The sequence below is a fragment of the Ipomoea triloba genome, chromosome 13 (assembly GCF_003576645.1).
Source record: "Ipomoea triloba cultivar NCNSP0323 chromosome 13, ASM357664v1".
NCBI lineage: Eukaryota > Viridiplantae > Streptophyta > Magnoliopsida > Solanales > Convolvulaceae > Ipomoea > Ipomoea triloba.
Genome location: NC_044928.1, coordinates 25,866,975 through 25,879,976, shown reverse-complemented (window position 1 = coordinate 25,879,976; position 13,002 = coordinate 25,866,975). Strand labels below are relative to the sequence as shown.

The following is a 13,002-nucleotide window of genomic DNA, read 5'->3' as shown; positions in this document are numbered from 1 at the left end:
GTATATATATATATATATATATATATATATATATATATATATATATATATATATAACTTTTATAACAATTATGTCATTTTTGTGTGTGTGTATATATATAACTTTTATAACCATTGTGTCATTTTTGTGTTTGTGTGTGTATATAATATGTTGGAGTGTTGGTGTCATTTATGGATAAATTCAAAAGAGGAAATATATAATTAAAATCGTGGTAGAGGGCTGTGAACGTGTTTCCATACTTTTGTTGTTCCTTGCGTGCATATAGGGTTTTGTTGTTGCTTCTGTGCATATAGAGGTACTGTTAGCGAACAGAGCCTCAGCTCGATTCATAAATGAAGAGTTCGGTAATTGTTTGTGAACATAAATTATTTCTTGGGATCTCTCATTTAAAAAGCCACAGCTATGCGGCTCCAAGGTATTTGGCATCTACTTATTAATTTATAATTCAACGGAGATAATATATATTGTGCCATGTATTTATATATATATATATATATATGATTGATTATTCATTTGGAAGCTGTAAAAATAAAAATAAATTTTCACTACCCAATCACCGACAACTACCTGCTATCAAACATTATACAACTACCCACTCATTCTCTCAAGTCTCAACTACCTAGCTATTCAATACAACTGCTAAGGGGTGATCTATAAAACTGGAATTAATCTATGGAGGAGGCCAAGGTACAGTTTTCACAAATTTTACTGTGGACCGCGCATCGAAACGGCATCGTTTTGATTAATGAAAACAGACGGATGAAACAGCCTCCATTCCGCGCAACTGAAGTTTCCTTTCAGCACAACTGCAGTATCAATTCATGACCATGGTTCACAATATAACAACTGACAAATTTCGCATATAATATTCTCTCTCTTCTGCAAGACATGTCAAAATATTACAAAACAATAGACAGATTTGCTCACACGCAATGTAGGGTTAACTTAATTAGCGTATCAATAAGCGGTAATTAATATTATATTAAGGAGTATATAGATTTCTTCATATGTCAGTGGCTCCTATTTAGACAACCTTAAAGATTTCATTCCTAACAGACGATCAATAATGTATAGCATGAAATACTTAATAATAGATTTGTTCATACGCCAATAGCTTCTTTTTTCTCATAGACATTTAATTAGTATCCTCTCCACTATACGCGAGATTAATTTAAACTCGACCCGTGTCACACATGTATGTAGAATTTGACTCTTATTCAAGTGAAAGCCTGGCGCACACTTTACAAGGTTTAAACCTCCAACTTTACAGTTACATTAACAGTTGATTTACTAATTACTTTAAGTTACATACTAACAGCATGTTTGTAAGAGGGTACATTGTTTCTGGAAGTAAAAACTAATACCAAATAAAGAAATAGGCCTATTCTCGGAAACTTACTCCATTCAAAACTTAGGGTGAGTTTGAAAACCCGAAAAATAATTTATGGAAATCATTTTTCGGGTTTCCGGTGTTTGGCAAAAAGGAAAATTTAAAATCAATGGAAAATAATGAATTGGTCAATGAAAAATAGCTAACATTTTCAGGAAAATGACTTTGGGAAAGTCATTTTCTGTTTGCAATAGTGGAGCAACCAATCACTCCCGCTGCTGTCGTCACCACCACCTCCACCCCCCACCCACCCACCATCCACCATCCACCTCCCCCACAACCCCCCACCACCCACCTCCACCGCCACCACCACCCACCACCACCATTGTATATTTTAAATATTTAAAATTAAAAATAATTATACTCATTCTCCAGAAAATGAACCAAACACACCAAGATAGTTTTCTAGAATGCAACCAAACATTGATAAGGAAAATGTTTTTTTTTTCTGAAAAATAACACATTTTTCAGAAAATATTTTTCAGAAATCATTTTCCTATTCTCTTGCTTTCCAAACGCACTCTTATTCCGCGAGCCAAATTAGCTGCAAGTTGGTCGTTGAGTTGTTTTTTCGTGTCTGGCAACGTAGAGCTAGACTGGTAGTTTGTTTGATAGTTAAACGTCTGAACCGTGAAGCATGCAAATTAAAGCAAGGCCCCAAGTACGTAACCTAAGTCTGTGTCACATTTATTTCCTACGAAGTAGGTAGCAGCTAAACAGTGAACCACAATTACACACGTAATTTCGTAACTTCCTACCACTCATCCTACCCAACTCTTCTTCTTTTTTTTTTTTTTTTAACATAAGAAAAAAAAACAAGGGAAATATAATAATATATGTCTTCAATTCACCTAGATATGATGACGTAGCACTTAAATTGTGATCTTTCATGGTCGCAATCATGCGATTTGTTTGCCTTTTGCCAGGAGAAAACGCATGTTACGTTGCGTCATCAGATCATATTTTGTAATAACATCCACAAGTAATTAATAAGACATATCATATATTAAAATAATAAAAATAAAAAATGTTACGAAAGTAATAACTAAAATATGGTCGAATTATTTTATTTCACTCTATAAAGAGGAACCAAGCTATGGTGGCATGAATTATTCCACATTTCCCCACTACACAAATTAAGCTAGAATAGAATTGTATATTTCTCCGATCCGATCTCTCGATCTCCATCTTGCTAAAAAAATGGAGGTGGAGAGAGTGCAAGCGGTGGCGAATTCTCTATCAAAGATGACGGCGGACACTATTCCGGCGGAGTACATCCGGTCGGAGAAGGAGCAGCCGGCGGCGACGACGCTCCGCGGCGTGGTTCTTGAAGTTCCGGTGATCGACATGGGAGATCCGGAGGAGGAGAAGATTGTGAAGATGATAGCGGAGGCGAGCAGAGAGTGGGGGATTTTTCAGGTGGTGAACCATGGGGTGCCTAATGAGGTGATCCGGGAGTTGCAGAGGGTGGGGAAGGAGTTTTTCGAGCTCCCTCAGGCGGAGAAGGAGGCGGTGGCTAAAGATCCCGGCGGGGGGAGCATTGAGGGGTATGGGACCAGTTTGCAAAAGAATGTGGATGGGAAGAGGGGTTGGGTTGATCACTTGTTTCATAGGGTTTGGCCTCCTTCTGCGGTTAACTACAAATTTTGGCCTAAAAACCCTCCTTCTTATAGGTATGTCTTATTTCATCCATGCATGCTTTTACCTATTTTTACATGCAATGCTAAATTCATAGTGGTAGTATGAAAACCTAACAAAGGTGTGGTTGGGTGGAAGGAACTCATTCATCCTTAACCAAAGGTCAACGATTCGATCATTGGCTTTGAGTATGGAGCAGTCTTAAATCTCCAGACCAGCTGTTCCACCCAGCGAGGAGATAAGTCAATGTGTCCGACGATGAAAAACCTTAGGCTACACCAAAAAAATAGTGGTAGTATAGTATTTTTTTGACAGTCATATCACTTATGATCTGATTAAGTTATTGGCAAAAATTGATATTGTAGGGAAGCAAATGAGGAATACGCTAAGATACTAAATGAAGTGGGGAATAGACTATTTAGGAGCTTATCCATCGGTCTTGGTCTCGAGGCTCATGAGTTGAAGGAAGCAGCTGGAGGTGAAGATATAATTCACTTACTAAAGATCAACTATTACCCGCCATGTCCTCGACCAGATTTGGCCTTGGGAGTGGTGGCCCACACCGACATGTCAGCAATCACTATCCTTGTACCCAATGAGGTCCAAGGGCTCCAAGTTTTCAATGATGACCATTGGTACGATGTTAAGTATATTCCAAATGCCCTCATCATCCACATTGGTGACCAACTTGAGGTACTCTGCATATCCTTCCGCTAGTTACGTGCACTATAATATTACATATATATGTGTAGTTTTTAAAGTTTATTGCAAATATTTTGGAAAATTTTAAACATATACTTTATGCTTTGGGGATTGTACTAAGTGTAAGGTATTACCAACAAAGTAGAAAGTGTAAGTTACAAACTTTATTTGAACATGAAATTGAAGTTGTGTTGTATACTTTTGGCAGATTTTGAGCAATGGGAAGTATAAAAGTGTGTTCCACAGGACAACAGTGGACAAGGAAAAGACAAGAATATCCTGGCCTGTCTTCTTGGAGCCACCACCTGAATTTGAAGTTGGGCCCATTCCTAAGCTTATTGATGAGAATAATCCACCAAAATATAAGACCAAAAAGTACAAGGATTATGCTTATTGCAAGCTGAACAAGCTTCCTCAGTAATGAATTGAAGTCCCTCCTTATTATATTTCATTTGTCTAATAAACCACTGGCCTAGCTTGCTTGTATTCCATTCCTTGATATACTAAATATGCTCGTGTTTATTTTAATGCTTGAATTATTGCCCTTTGGTATTATTTTATTGCTAATTAATTTCAATCTTATCTTTCCATTTACCATATAAAGTAACCCCAACTAAGTTGATCAGACAGTTGGATTGATAACCATAAGTTCTAAGTTTGACTTTCCGTTTAAGCTGGTGTTTCTAGAATTAACCATCATCATCTATTTATATCCCATTGTCCACACTGGTACAGAGTACAGAAGAGTCCCAAATATGAAAGATGTAAGTATTGTAGCTAAGACATAAGCATATGCCCTCCATGGGTATTTGCTCTCTCTCATGGCATGAAATTCAGCAACAAAGGTAGACACAGTACTAAGACAGCCCAGCAGCCCGAACTGAATTCCCGCCACAACCGTATCGCAATCCTTGGTTTTCACCTGCATCACACAACACACCACACCTCACAAGTGAATTCAAGTTCGCGTATTAATTCAAATAGAAGGGGTTTGATTGCTCATTTAAGAATGATAGATAAGAGTGTGCAACATTTGAAGTTTACCGCTTTCTTCAAGGTTGCTAGTGCTGCCATGACACAGGCTGCAGAGACATTGGCAATGATGGTTCCAAAGGGTACCCATTTCAACGAGCCAGATTTCCCTAAACCACGCCCATTTAACCGTGCTAAGAACCATCTGATCCAGACACCAAATGGTCCGACGAGACAAGCCAGCCACAGCTGGGCTTCACTGTTGCCTCTTTTGAATTCATGTGCCTCCAGTGCTATACATGTACTCCATAGAGCACCAAGAATAAGTAGCAATGCTGCTGAAACTACCAAATGGCATTTGAAACTGTTCATCTTCCAAGAGCTTTCAGAGCTGGAATTTTTACTCGTAGCTGTTTTTCTAACAATCCATCGAACGCCCTTTGCAGTCTCAATACCAAAAATAATGGAGTGGCTTACAAGAAACAAGCCTGCAAGAATCACAAGCTTCATCAACCATAGCAGAAACTAAAGAAGATGGTTGTCAATGTTGACTTGATCTTATAACTGAATAAAGAAGAGAAGCTAGTAGATGCAGCAATGTCAACACAACTCAACTTTGTTCAAAAAATAATAATTCTATACCAAAAATAATGCCAAGTACTGCAAAAACCCATTGACCTTCAACGCTGAGTTCAAGCATCTTCTGGTTCCAACCACTAAAAGTAGTAAGGCTTCCCAGAAAACCAGTTGTCAATCCCATGGCCAACTGATCTGAAATTTTGGAAATTTCTCCTTTGAAAACCACCCCAAACCAACCCATTAAAAATGAACCAACCTATGGAATTGACAAAGACATAAATGAGAACACATGAAACAAACAAAAGAGCAAAGAAGTGACCATATTATCAATCGAATAGTAAAACATTGTCTCACGTCTAGACCCTGATTCCAAGTTCAAAGTAAACTATGTATGCAATTTCAGTTAATGAAGATTCTATACATTTTTTCTGGTCTATGCATAAAGATACCAACATACACTTCCTATTCATGCAAGTGATATATTAAGCAATAAAATAGTACATAATATGATTTCCAAAGGATACGTTAGCATAGAGGTTACCACATTAGAAGGAAGGTCAAGATACATATAGCTTTGATCACTTGTGGCACCAACATGTCCTGGTCCAAACAATTTTTGAAGACCATACCTTAGTAAAACCTGCAGATAATATGTAACCAGAATGGATGACTTCTGGAGGAGTGTACACAATAAATAACCAACACAGATACAGAGTAAGCAAATGCAAATTCATTAAACAGACCACCATTAAAGCTAAAAAGTAAAAACCCTGGATGTACAAATGTAAACTACCCACCTGGATTACATACAAATAGAGAATTAGAACTGTAAAGTTCTCAGGAAAATGTTGTGTATTGTAATGCCTGGAAGACATAAACTGATTGATCCTACAATTCTTGCATCTTTGATAGACTACTAAACCAAGTTCTTCTCCAATCAGGATTATGCAATGAAAACTCTAACAAGTAACCTATTATGTTACTGAACCACTCTAAATTTGAAAAGGAGAAATAAAGGCCTTCCTACATAGTGACCTATAGTTTCTAATAATAGACTATATCAGATTTAATAAATTACTTATCCAAAAAATATTTAATAATCATTTAATTAGAGTGAAATTATTAGAAATTGCAAGACAACAGTTTTCACAGGGCAACAGACTTTTGGACCTATTGGAAGTAGCAATGTTGCTTTTCAAAGTTGGCAAGGAACAGAACAGCTACATGATGAGGGTGGAAGATTGCAGCAGTATACGTATGACAAAATAATGATTCTATAGAATGGGGAAAATGCAGTTTTAAATAAACATATTAACAAGGTCAATTATGTAGGCGTTTACCCCTAAGATTCCAAAAACAGCGAGAAACAATAGGCTTGAAAAATATTCCAACCACCATGGCACCTCCTCTTCAAAATCCTGCACACATATCAAACTTCCTCAGAACAACTAAATGGACATGAGGTTTTATAAAGTTATCTTTAATCAATCCAACTAATTACAAGAACGGGTGTGTTTAAAAACAAAAAGAAAAGGAAAAAAGAAAGATACAGGTGATATGATATCCAGAATAGATGGTGATACAGGAGAAACATTATTTGTAGCAACTGGATCATAAAAGCAGAAACCTTCCTCTGCAATGGGCACAACCATTCCACTTTCTGCAGCACTTTCAGCAGATAAAGCTAGTCTACCACTGTACCTATTGCTGCAAAGTGCCCTATCCCCAATATCTCCTGCTTCAGATACTGATTCGCTTCCATCGTCATTTTCCAGCTGTAGTGAAAAAGAAAATGATAAGTTACGAGAACTCCTCTGCATAGAACAGGAACTGCTAGTCCGTGCAAAAGATCCACTTCTTCTAAACTCTGATTCATTATTCCCATGGTCCATGGTTGCCTTTCTCAAGCTACTTGATCTTCAGTTGCTGCAGTTGAAAATTTACTGCAGCTTCAATCAACAAGATGGGATGACAATCAGGATTATGGAAGAGGGGGCTTTATGATAATCTCAAGTTCAACTACTCCACCCCAGGAAACAGAGAGTGCATTAAAACAACTACCAGTTTACCACTGCAACCAACATGAAAGGAAGGGAAAACATATTTACACACATTTACATATAAAGAATATGCAGGGGTGTGTGTATGCCCAAGCACTGTTCATCAGGAACATGTACCTGTAATGCAATCTTTGAAATGATGCAATAGGAAATATATACAAACACCATAGGAAATAATAACCCCACAGTTAAGACATTGAACCAAACAAAGAAGAATACATTCAAGAACATAATTTAAAATCAAACAATTATTATTATTCTTCAAATATAGTTACAAAAATAATAATAATAATAAATAATTATGCTTATTTCAATGAAAACCTAGAAAATGTTCAGCAACTTATAAAATATTATGTACATATGCATCATGAACAGTGCACAGAAAGTTTGTAACTTATTCTAATGCAGCAATACTATAGATCTTCAATATCATATACTCCTTTGGCTCATTTATTTATCTAGTTTAATTTAATTAATTAGGATTAAAATTAAAAATTTTATCAACACAAAAATGTTAAATCAGCAAAAGGAAGAACAGAACAGACAAAAGTGTAAATAAAAGAGAATAGTGTAATACTAGAGTGTAGAAAAATTTGTTCCCTTCCAAGCTGAGCTGTCCATGTTCAAAACGTTTGTATTATTTTAGCATTAAGAACTAAGAGTGGCCTCTGAAGTTGAAAGTGGGCCTTCTAATCAAACTGCCAAACTAAAAGATTTCTGATGGAAAGAAATTAAGAAAACTGTGTTCCCCACTAACAAAGCATTTGAGCAAATCGAAAAAAAAAAAAAAAAAACTCATCTCCACCACTCCGATCCAAGCTCACTGGGCACGAAGCCACACACACACACACACACATATATATATATATATAACAAAGTTCAGAAAGCAAAGATTTCTTAAGCAAAAGTTGCACCAGTTAAAAGAGAGATTAGCTCCCAGGGATCACATCAGAACCAACCACTTGCTTATTTAATTGTTTAGTTAACTTGGAAACTAATAAATTTAATGCACTTTACAATAAAATGACAAAGAAAAGCTGATAGATACCGGAGTATAGAGAGAGAGAGGGGGGAAAGGGACAACCGAAAAACGAAGAAGCAGATAGCTACCGGTGTACGATTACAATAAATATGTATGTCTGTAGTGAAATTCAAGTATCTGAAAGTACCTTCGATGTGTGATTGAAATTTATGACATGATATACGCTTCCACCTTCTCCGGCTCATCTATGGCGAGACTGGGAGACCTAGAGGTTTCGGATTCGTGAGTTTGGAAGATTAGCTAGCAATCCACGAGAGATGCGATCGAGAGGATGAACGGCCGTAACATCACCGTCAATGAGGCTCAGTATGGCAGAAGCTCCGGCTGCGGCGGCGGTGGACGACGTGAAGGAAGGAGGCGAGGCGGTGATAATGTGGTATCGGTCAACTTTTTCTTTTTCTCTTTATATAAAAATAAAAATATATAGTAATTTCACACAACTGTGTTAAAGGTGTTGATGACATGGACGTGAGAGGTTTAAATGCAGCGATGGGAATGGAATGGCGACGACGCAAGAGCTTGTGATCTGATCATCTGATGTGCAGCTGAGCGGAGAATCTTCTAACTGCACCCGCAAAACACTCTGTTTTGGGCTCCACTATCGAAGGTTGACAAACTTTCAAAATGTTCCTTCCGCATACAAAATTTAGGGAAAGGGTTAAATACGCCCCCAACTTTAGCCGAAGTTAGATGAGTGCAATTGCACGTTTAAAAAGTTTAAGGGCTAATTGATTTTTTAAAACCGCATTTAGTCGAACTTTAGCTGATACAAATATATACCTAAAAAGACTCTAGCTTGGCTATTTTTATGTCTCTATGTTACCTGTTACTTATTTTTCTTACTTTCTTGATCACTTGATATGTTAAAATACTCTTCATTTTTAAATACAATAGAGAGAATTTTCACAAAATAAACAAATTTAAAATGAAACCCACACTATCAAATTTGCATTTTTTTTTAAAGGAAGCACTGAAATTGTTATTAGGTATTTGGAAACTAACAAAGTAGGCTGATCCATGCATGCCCGGGCTCAACTTCAAATCTAATAATTAAACAAGTCACGGATGATGTCTAACAATGGATGAGGCAACGAGTAGTCCAAATCAACCTCCCAACAATTTTGTTTATCTTTAAATCCTAAGACATACAAAACATTGCTGTCCAACTCCCACTCCTTTGTCTCTATGCCCTAGAATTCTAGAAAGTATTATCTACACAGCTAAAGTTTACTACAAAATAGTCTCGCGCACCGCACTAACTCACCTGACGCTAAGTATTGTAATTCGGTACAAAAAGAATGAGGTAGAATAAAGTAATAATTTAAATTACATTTTTTGGTAAGAGAAAATAGAATTATTGAAAATGAGAAATAAAGAAGTGATATAAAGATTAAAATGCTGTAATAAATATAATTTTAATATAATTACAAATTTAACAACAGAGTACTAGGTAAGGTACTAAAACCCTCTATAAATTACAACGAAACATGGCAAAACAGCCTTAGGATTAAACACATACAACTCTTCCAAATCACCATAACCTCCGGCGCCGGCGCCGGCGCCTCCACTCACCGAATCATACTCCTCCAAGCTCCCGGGAAAGCTCTTCTTCACCCGCCCGGCGATCACCCGGCAAACCAACATCGCCCTCTTCTCCTCACCCGCAGCACCACCGCTAACATGCGCCTTCCAGCTCGTCGCCGTCGTGAGAACGCCTTTTCCGGCGACATCTCCGGCGCCCTTGAACCCGTTCTTGATGATCCCACACACGGCACAACTGGGGATCGAATTGCAGAGATTGGAAGAGCCGTTTAGGCCGAGAGAACACATAAAAGTGGTGGAATGGAACCTGAGGAGCTCGTTCCCGTCTGCCACGCAACGCGGGTGCTTTTTGGGGAGCTTGTTGGCTTTTGCTTTAATGGCGTCCCTGTACTCCTCGAACCTCGAGATTACTTTGGGTGTGTTGTGGACTTTAAGGATTCTGTCGATTGTGCAGATTGGGTTGTGTTTCTTGAGCCAGCTGGATTGGAATATGATCTCCACAACGTTCCTGCTCGTGTCTTCTGCTCCCAATTCTGACACTGTCATAACAGATAAACCCAAAAGGTGGAACCAAACATTAACAAAACCTTCCCAACATATTAAATTTATAAATGCCGTGCGAGTAAGGTTATCATTGATGATAATAATAATAATAATGGCAAAAAGTGAAACAATCTCGATCAAATTGGTATGACTGGTGTTCTCGTAATAATAATATTACAAGTTTTAATCTAAATTGAGTAATTTTTTGACTTTCTTAGTTTGAGTTGGTTAGTTATAGACAACTTAAACTAGTTTATTTATGATCAATTTTGTAAAAATTCCACTAGGCGCTGCTGGCCGCCTAACGTATAGTAGTTTAGCAGCCCGACTAGGCTGCCCAAGCGGTGCCTAGGCCTCCTAGGCACCGACCATGTCTTCTAGGTTCCGACTAGGTCACCTAGTCAGCCAATTAGCTATTGTTTTTAAAAATGGGTTATAACTACATCGTTTTAAGGGAAATAAACCTAAAATTTTCAAATTCTAAATGTTTTGATAATCATAATATTACAAGTTTTACTCTCAAATGAACAATTTATAGGCCTTCTTGAGTTGAGCTGGTCAGTTATACCAGTTATACACAATCTAGATTGGTTTATCTAGAATTACAAGACCATATTTATCTTGTGTACACCATCGGACAGGAAGACATGTGTTTTCGATTACAGGGCATTGAAATTTGAAACATTCACCTCCAAGCAATCAAGATAACATTTTGGCTAGAAATTTGAGCAAAAAAGCTACTATTGTAGTGATGTTGAATATTGATGAAGAAAATTGAAATTAGCCCAAAATGGAAAGGAGAAAAGATTACCAGCATGCCTGACAGCCTGATGGAGCTCCAAGGTGTCAGGTTTCATGAAGATCTGACCACAGACAGGGCAAGAACAGATGGTGGTTCTGAGAGAAGGGTCTCTGGTGAGGCCAAGAACAGGGTCAACCACCATCCTGCACTCATAGCACCCGGACAGCTTTCTGAAGGGCATGGCTCTGAGAGATCCAACAATGGAGGAATTAGGTGAGGCTGGGGAAGAAGAAGAAGAAGAAGGGTGTTGAGGCCCCATCTTCTTGCTGATGATTTCTTCCCTCTGTTTGGGCTTTCTGTGTCTCTGCTCCTTTGGCTGCTCCAAGTGTTTGCAGGTGAAGAGGCTTCTCACCACTGCCCATGAGTGTGGCTTGTGGAGATGGTGAGATCGTGTCTGCGGTTTTGGGTTCTTTTTGCTGTTCTTGTTTATGGCCATTTCTTCATGGAAGAAGAAGAAATCAGAGATCTGAATGGTGGTGTTTGTGTTATATAACACAGATTTTTATGGGACTGATAAATAAATATAAGAGATAAATAAGAAAATTTACCTATGAGCAATCATGTGCTCTCGTACTTTAAGAGACGTCAAAATTTCAAAATCCCCTCTCGTATGAAAAAATCAATACGATCAACACTTTACCTTTTAATTGGATCAACACGAACAGGAATTAATGAATATGGTGCAAGACCTTGTGGTCTAGCGTCACCCGATTGCACTCCCATATGAAGGTTTGAGTCTCTGGGATGCGATATTGACTCTTTGTGCTTCAACAAGTTTAAGAAAGTAATTATGAACAGATATTGCATTGTAATATTCAAAAAAAGTGTTTTTATAGTTAAAGTCTACTCAAAACTCCTTGTGGTACAAAAAGAAAAGGGGCTCTCTAACTTTTGTGTTTAGTTGAGTTATCATGATTTATATCCTCTCAAGAAGCTTTGTCGGGCCGAAGCGGGTGGTGCATGAGGTTGGGGATTCAACCTTTTGGGAGAAGAAAAAAAAAATTGAACCAAAAAGAGTGAAATGAGGAGAGTGAGTGAACTAAGGGCATGTCACATTCACATATTAGTATTATTACTCGTAATATTTTGTAGGAATAGGAATGAATGAATTGAATGTTATTTGGTTCATGAATCAAGATTTGGAAATCCAACACCACATGGGTTGGCCCTTGTGTTATTTGGAATGTACGAAACTGATACAATCATCGCCATTTGGGTTTGATTATGGATATAATCAACAAAACCATTATTAGTCCCATATCAAACACGGGATATCTGGGTTCAAACTTGATAACATAGTAGAAAACTAGAAAGCGACTCTAATCTAACACCAAACTTTCTCACAAATTTGTCGGCATGATGTAGCTCACACAACAATCTTTTTAGTATACAATTTTTTTTCGTACAATACATACAAACAGGTCACAATTGCATACTGTTTTAGATAATGTCAGATTTCACCTACACAGATAATTCAATTGATTCTTGAGTAATAGATTGTAAGCAATAACACATGATCAAACTCTAGCAACTGTAGTGTAAAAGTTACACATAATGTGATAAACTCCTTGTAGGCACTAGGTACTGGTCCTGGTGATTTATCCATTCACTATTCTGTCAGGTCAAGTGTGGAGCACCAGGTGAGAATGTGACACTAATCCGTGAGAATGTGACACTAATCCTTGTAATTTGTCCATACTATTCTGTCGAGTCGGAGGCAAGAGAATTTCAC

General features: G+C 37.6%; 3 protein-coding genes across 9 annotated transcripts; 1 reads left to right on the top strand and 2 right to left on the bottom strand.

Annotated features, from left to right (window-relative positions):
• The first annotated feature begins 2,496 nt into the window (after positions 1-2,496).
• On the top strand, positions 2,497-4,297 carry LOC116002506 (flavonol synthase/flavanone 3-hydroxylase-like). Its single transcript, XM_031242659.1, has 3 exons — positions 2,497-3,063; positions 3,394-3,721; positions 3,939-4,297. Exons 1-3 carry the CDS (start codon positions 2,591-2,593, stop codon positions 4,149-4,151), a joined length of 1,014 nt encoding a protein of 337 aa, XP_031098519.1. The 5' UTR covers positions 2,497-2,590; the 3' UTR covers positions 4,152-4,297.
• A 68-nt stretch (positions 4,298-4,365) lies between these two features.
• On the bottom strand, positions 4,366-8,988 carry LOC116002504 (fluoride export protein 2-like). 7 transcript variants are annotated; one of them, XM_031242656.1, is made up of 7 exons: positions 8,511-8,988; positions 6,832-7,230; positions 6,622-6,699; positions 5,826-5,921; positions 5,345-5,537; positions 4,775-5,190; positions 4,366-4,652 (listed from the first exon to the last, which is right to left on the bottom strand). In XM_031242656.1, exons 2-7 carry the CDS (start codon positions 7,171-7,173, stop codon positions 4,434-4,436), a joined length of 1,344 nt encoding a protein of 447 aa, XP_031098516.1. In that variant the 5' UTR covers positions 7,174-7,230; positions 8,511-8,988; the 3' UTR covers positions 4,366-4,433. The 7 variants fall into 7 exon arrangements, with proteins under 7 accessions (XP_031098516.1, XP_031098513.1, XP_031098512.1 ...); XM_031242653.1 differs by having other exon boundaries at positions 5,823-5,921; positions 6,832-7,352; positions 8,511-8,987; XM_031242652.1 differs by having other exon boundaries at positions 5,823-5,921; positions 8,511-8,987.
• A 766-nt stretch (positions 8,989-9,754) lies between these two features.
• LOC116000941 lies at positions 9,755-11,750 on the bottom strand. Its single transcript, XM_031240815.1, has 2 exons — positions 11,280-11,750; positions 9,755-10,464 (listed from the first exon to the last, which is right to left on the bottom strand). Exons 1-2 carry the CDS (start codon positions 11,704-11,706, stop codon positions 9,842-9,844), a joined length of 1,050 nt encoding a protein of 349 aa, XP_031096675.1. The 5' UTR covers positions 11,707-11,750; the 3' UTR covers positions 9,755-9,841.
• Positions 11,751-13,002: the final 1,252 nt, after the last annotated feature.

Excerpts from the sequence above, each read along its gene's own strand:
- LOC116002504 (XM_031242653.1), bottom strand. The coding sequence starts at position 7,173 with ATGGACCATGGGAATAATGAATCAGAGTTTAGAAGAAGTGGATCTTTT. Across the intron at positions 5,538-5,822 it reads TTGACCTTCCTTCTAATGTG|GTTGGTTCATTTTTAATGGG; the intron begins GTAACCTCTATG and ends TCAATTCCATAG. Across the intron at positions 5,191-5,344 it reads AGTACTTGGCATTATTTTTG|GCTTGTTTCTTGTAAGCCAC; the intron begins GTATAGAATTAT and ends TGATTCTTGCAG.
- LOC116002506 (XM_031242659.1), top strand. The coding sequence starts at position 2,591 with ATGGAGGTGGAGAGAGTGCAAGCGGTGGCGAATTCTCTATCAAAGATG. Across the intron at positions 3,064-3,393 it reads AAAAACCCTCCTTCTTATAG|GGAAGCAAATGAGGAATACG; the intron begins GTATGTCTTATT and ends TTGATATTGTAG. Across the intron at positions 3,722-3,938 it reads ACATTGGTGACCAACTTGAG|ATTTTGAGCAATGGGAAGTA; the intron begins GTACTCTGCATA and ends TACTTTTGGCAG.
- LOC116000941 (XM_031240815.1), bottom strand. The coding sequence starts at position 11,706 with ATGGCCATAAACAAGAACAGCAAAAAGAACCCAAAACCGCAGACACGA. Across the intron at positions 10,465-11,279 it reads TCAGGCTGTCAGGCATGCTG|TGTCAGAATTGGGAGCAGAA; the intron begins GTAATCTTTTCT and ends CTGTTATGACAG.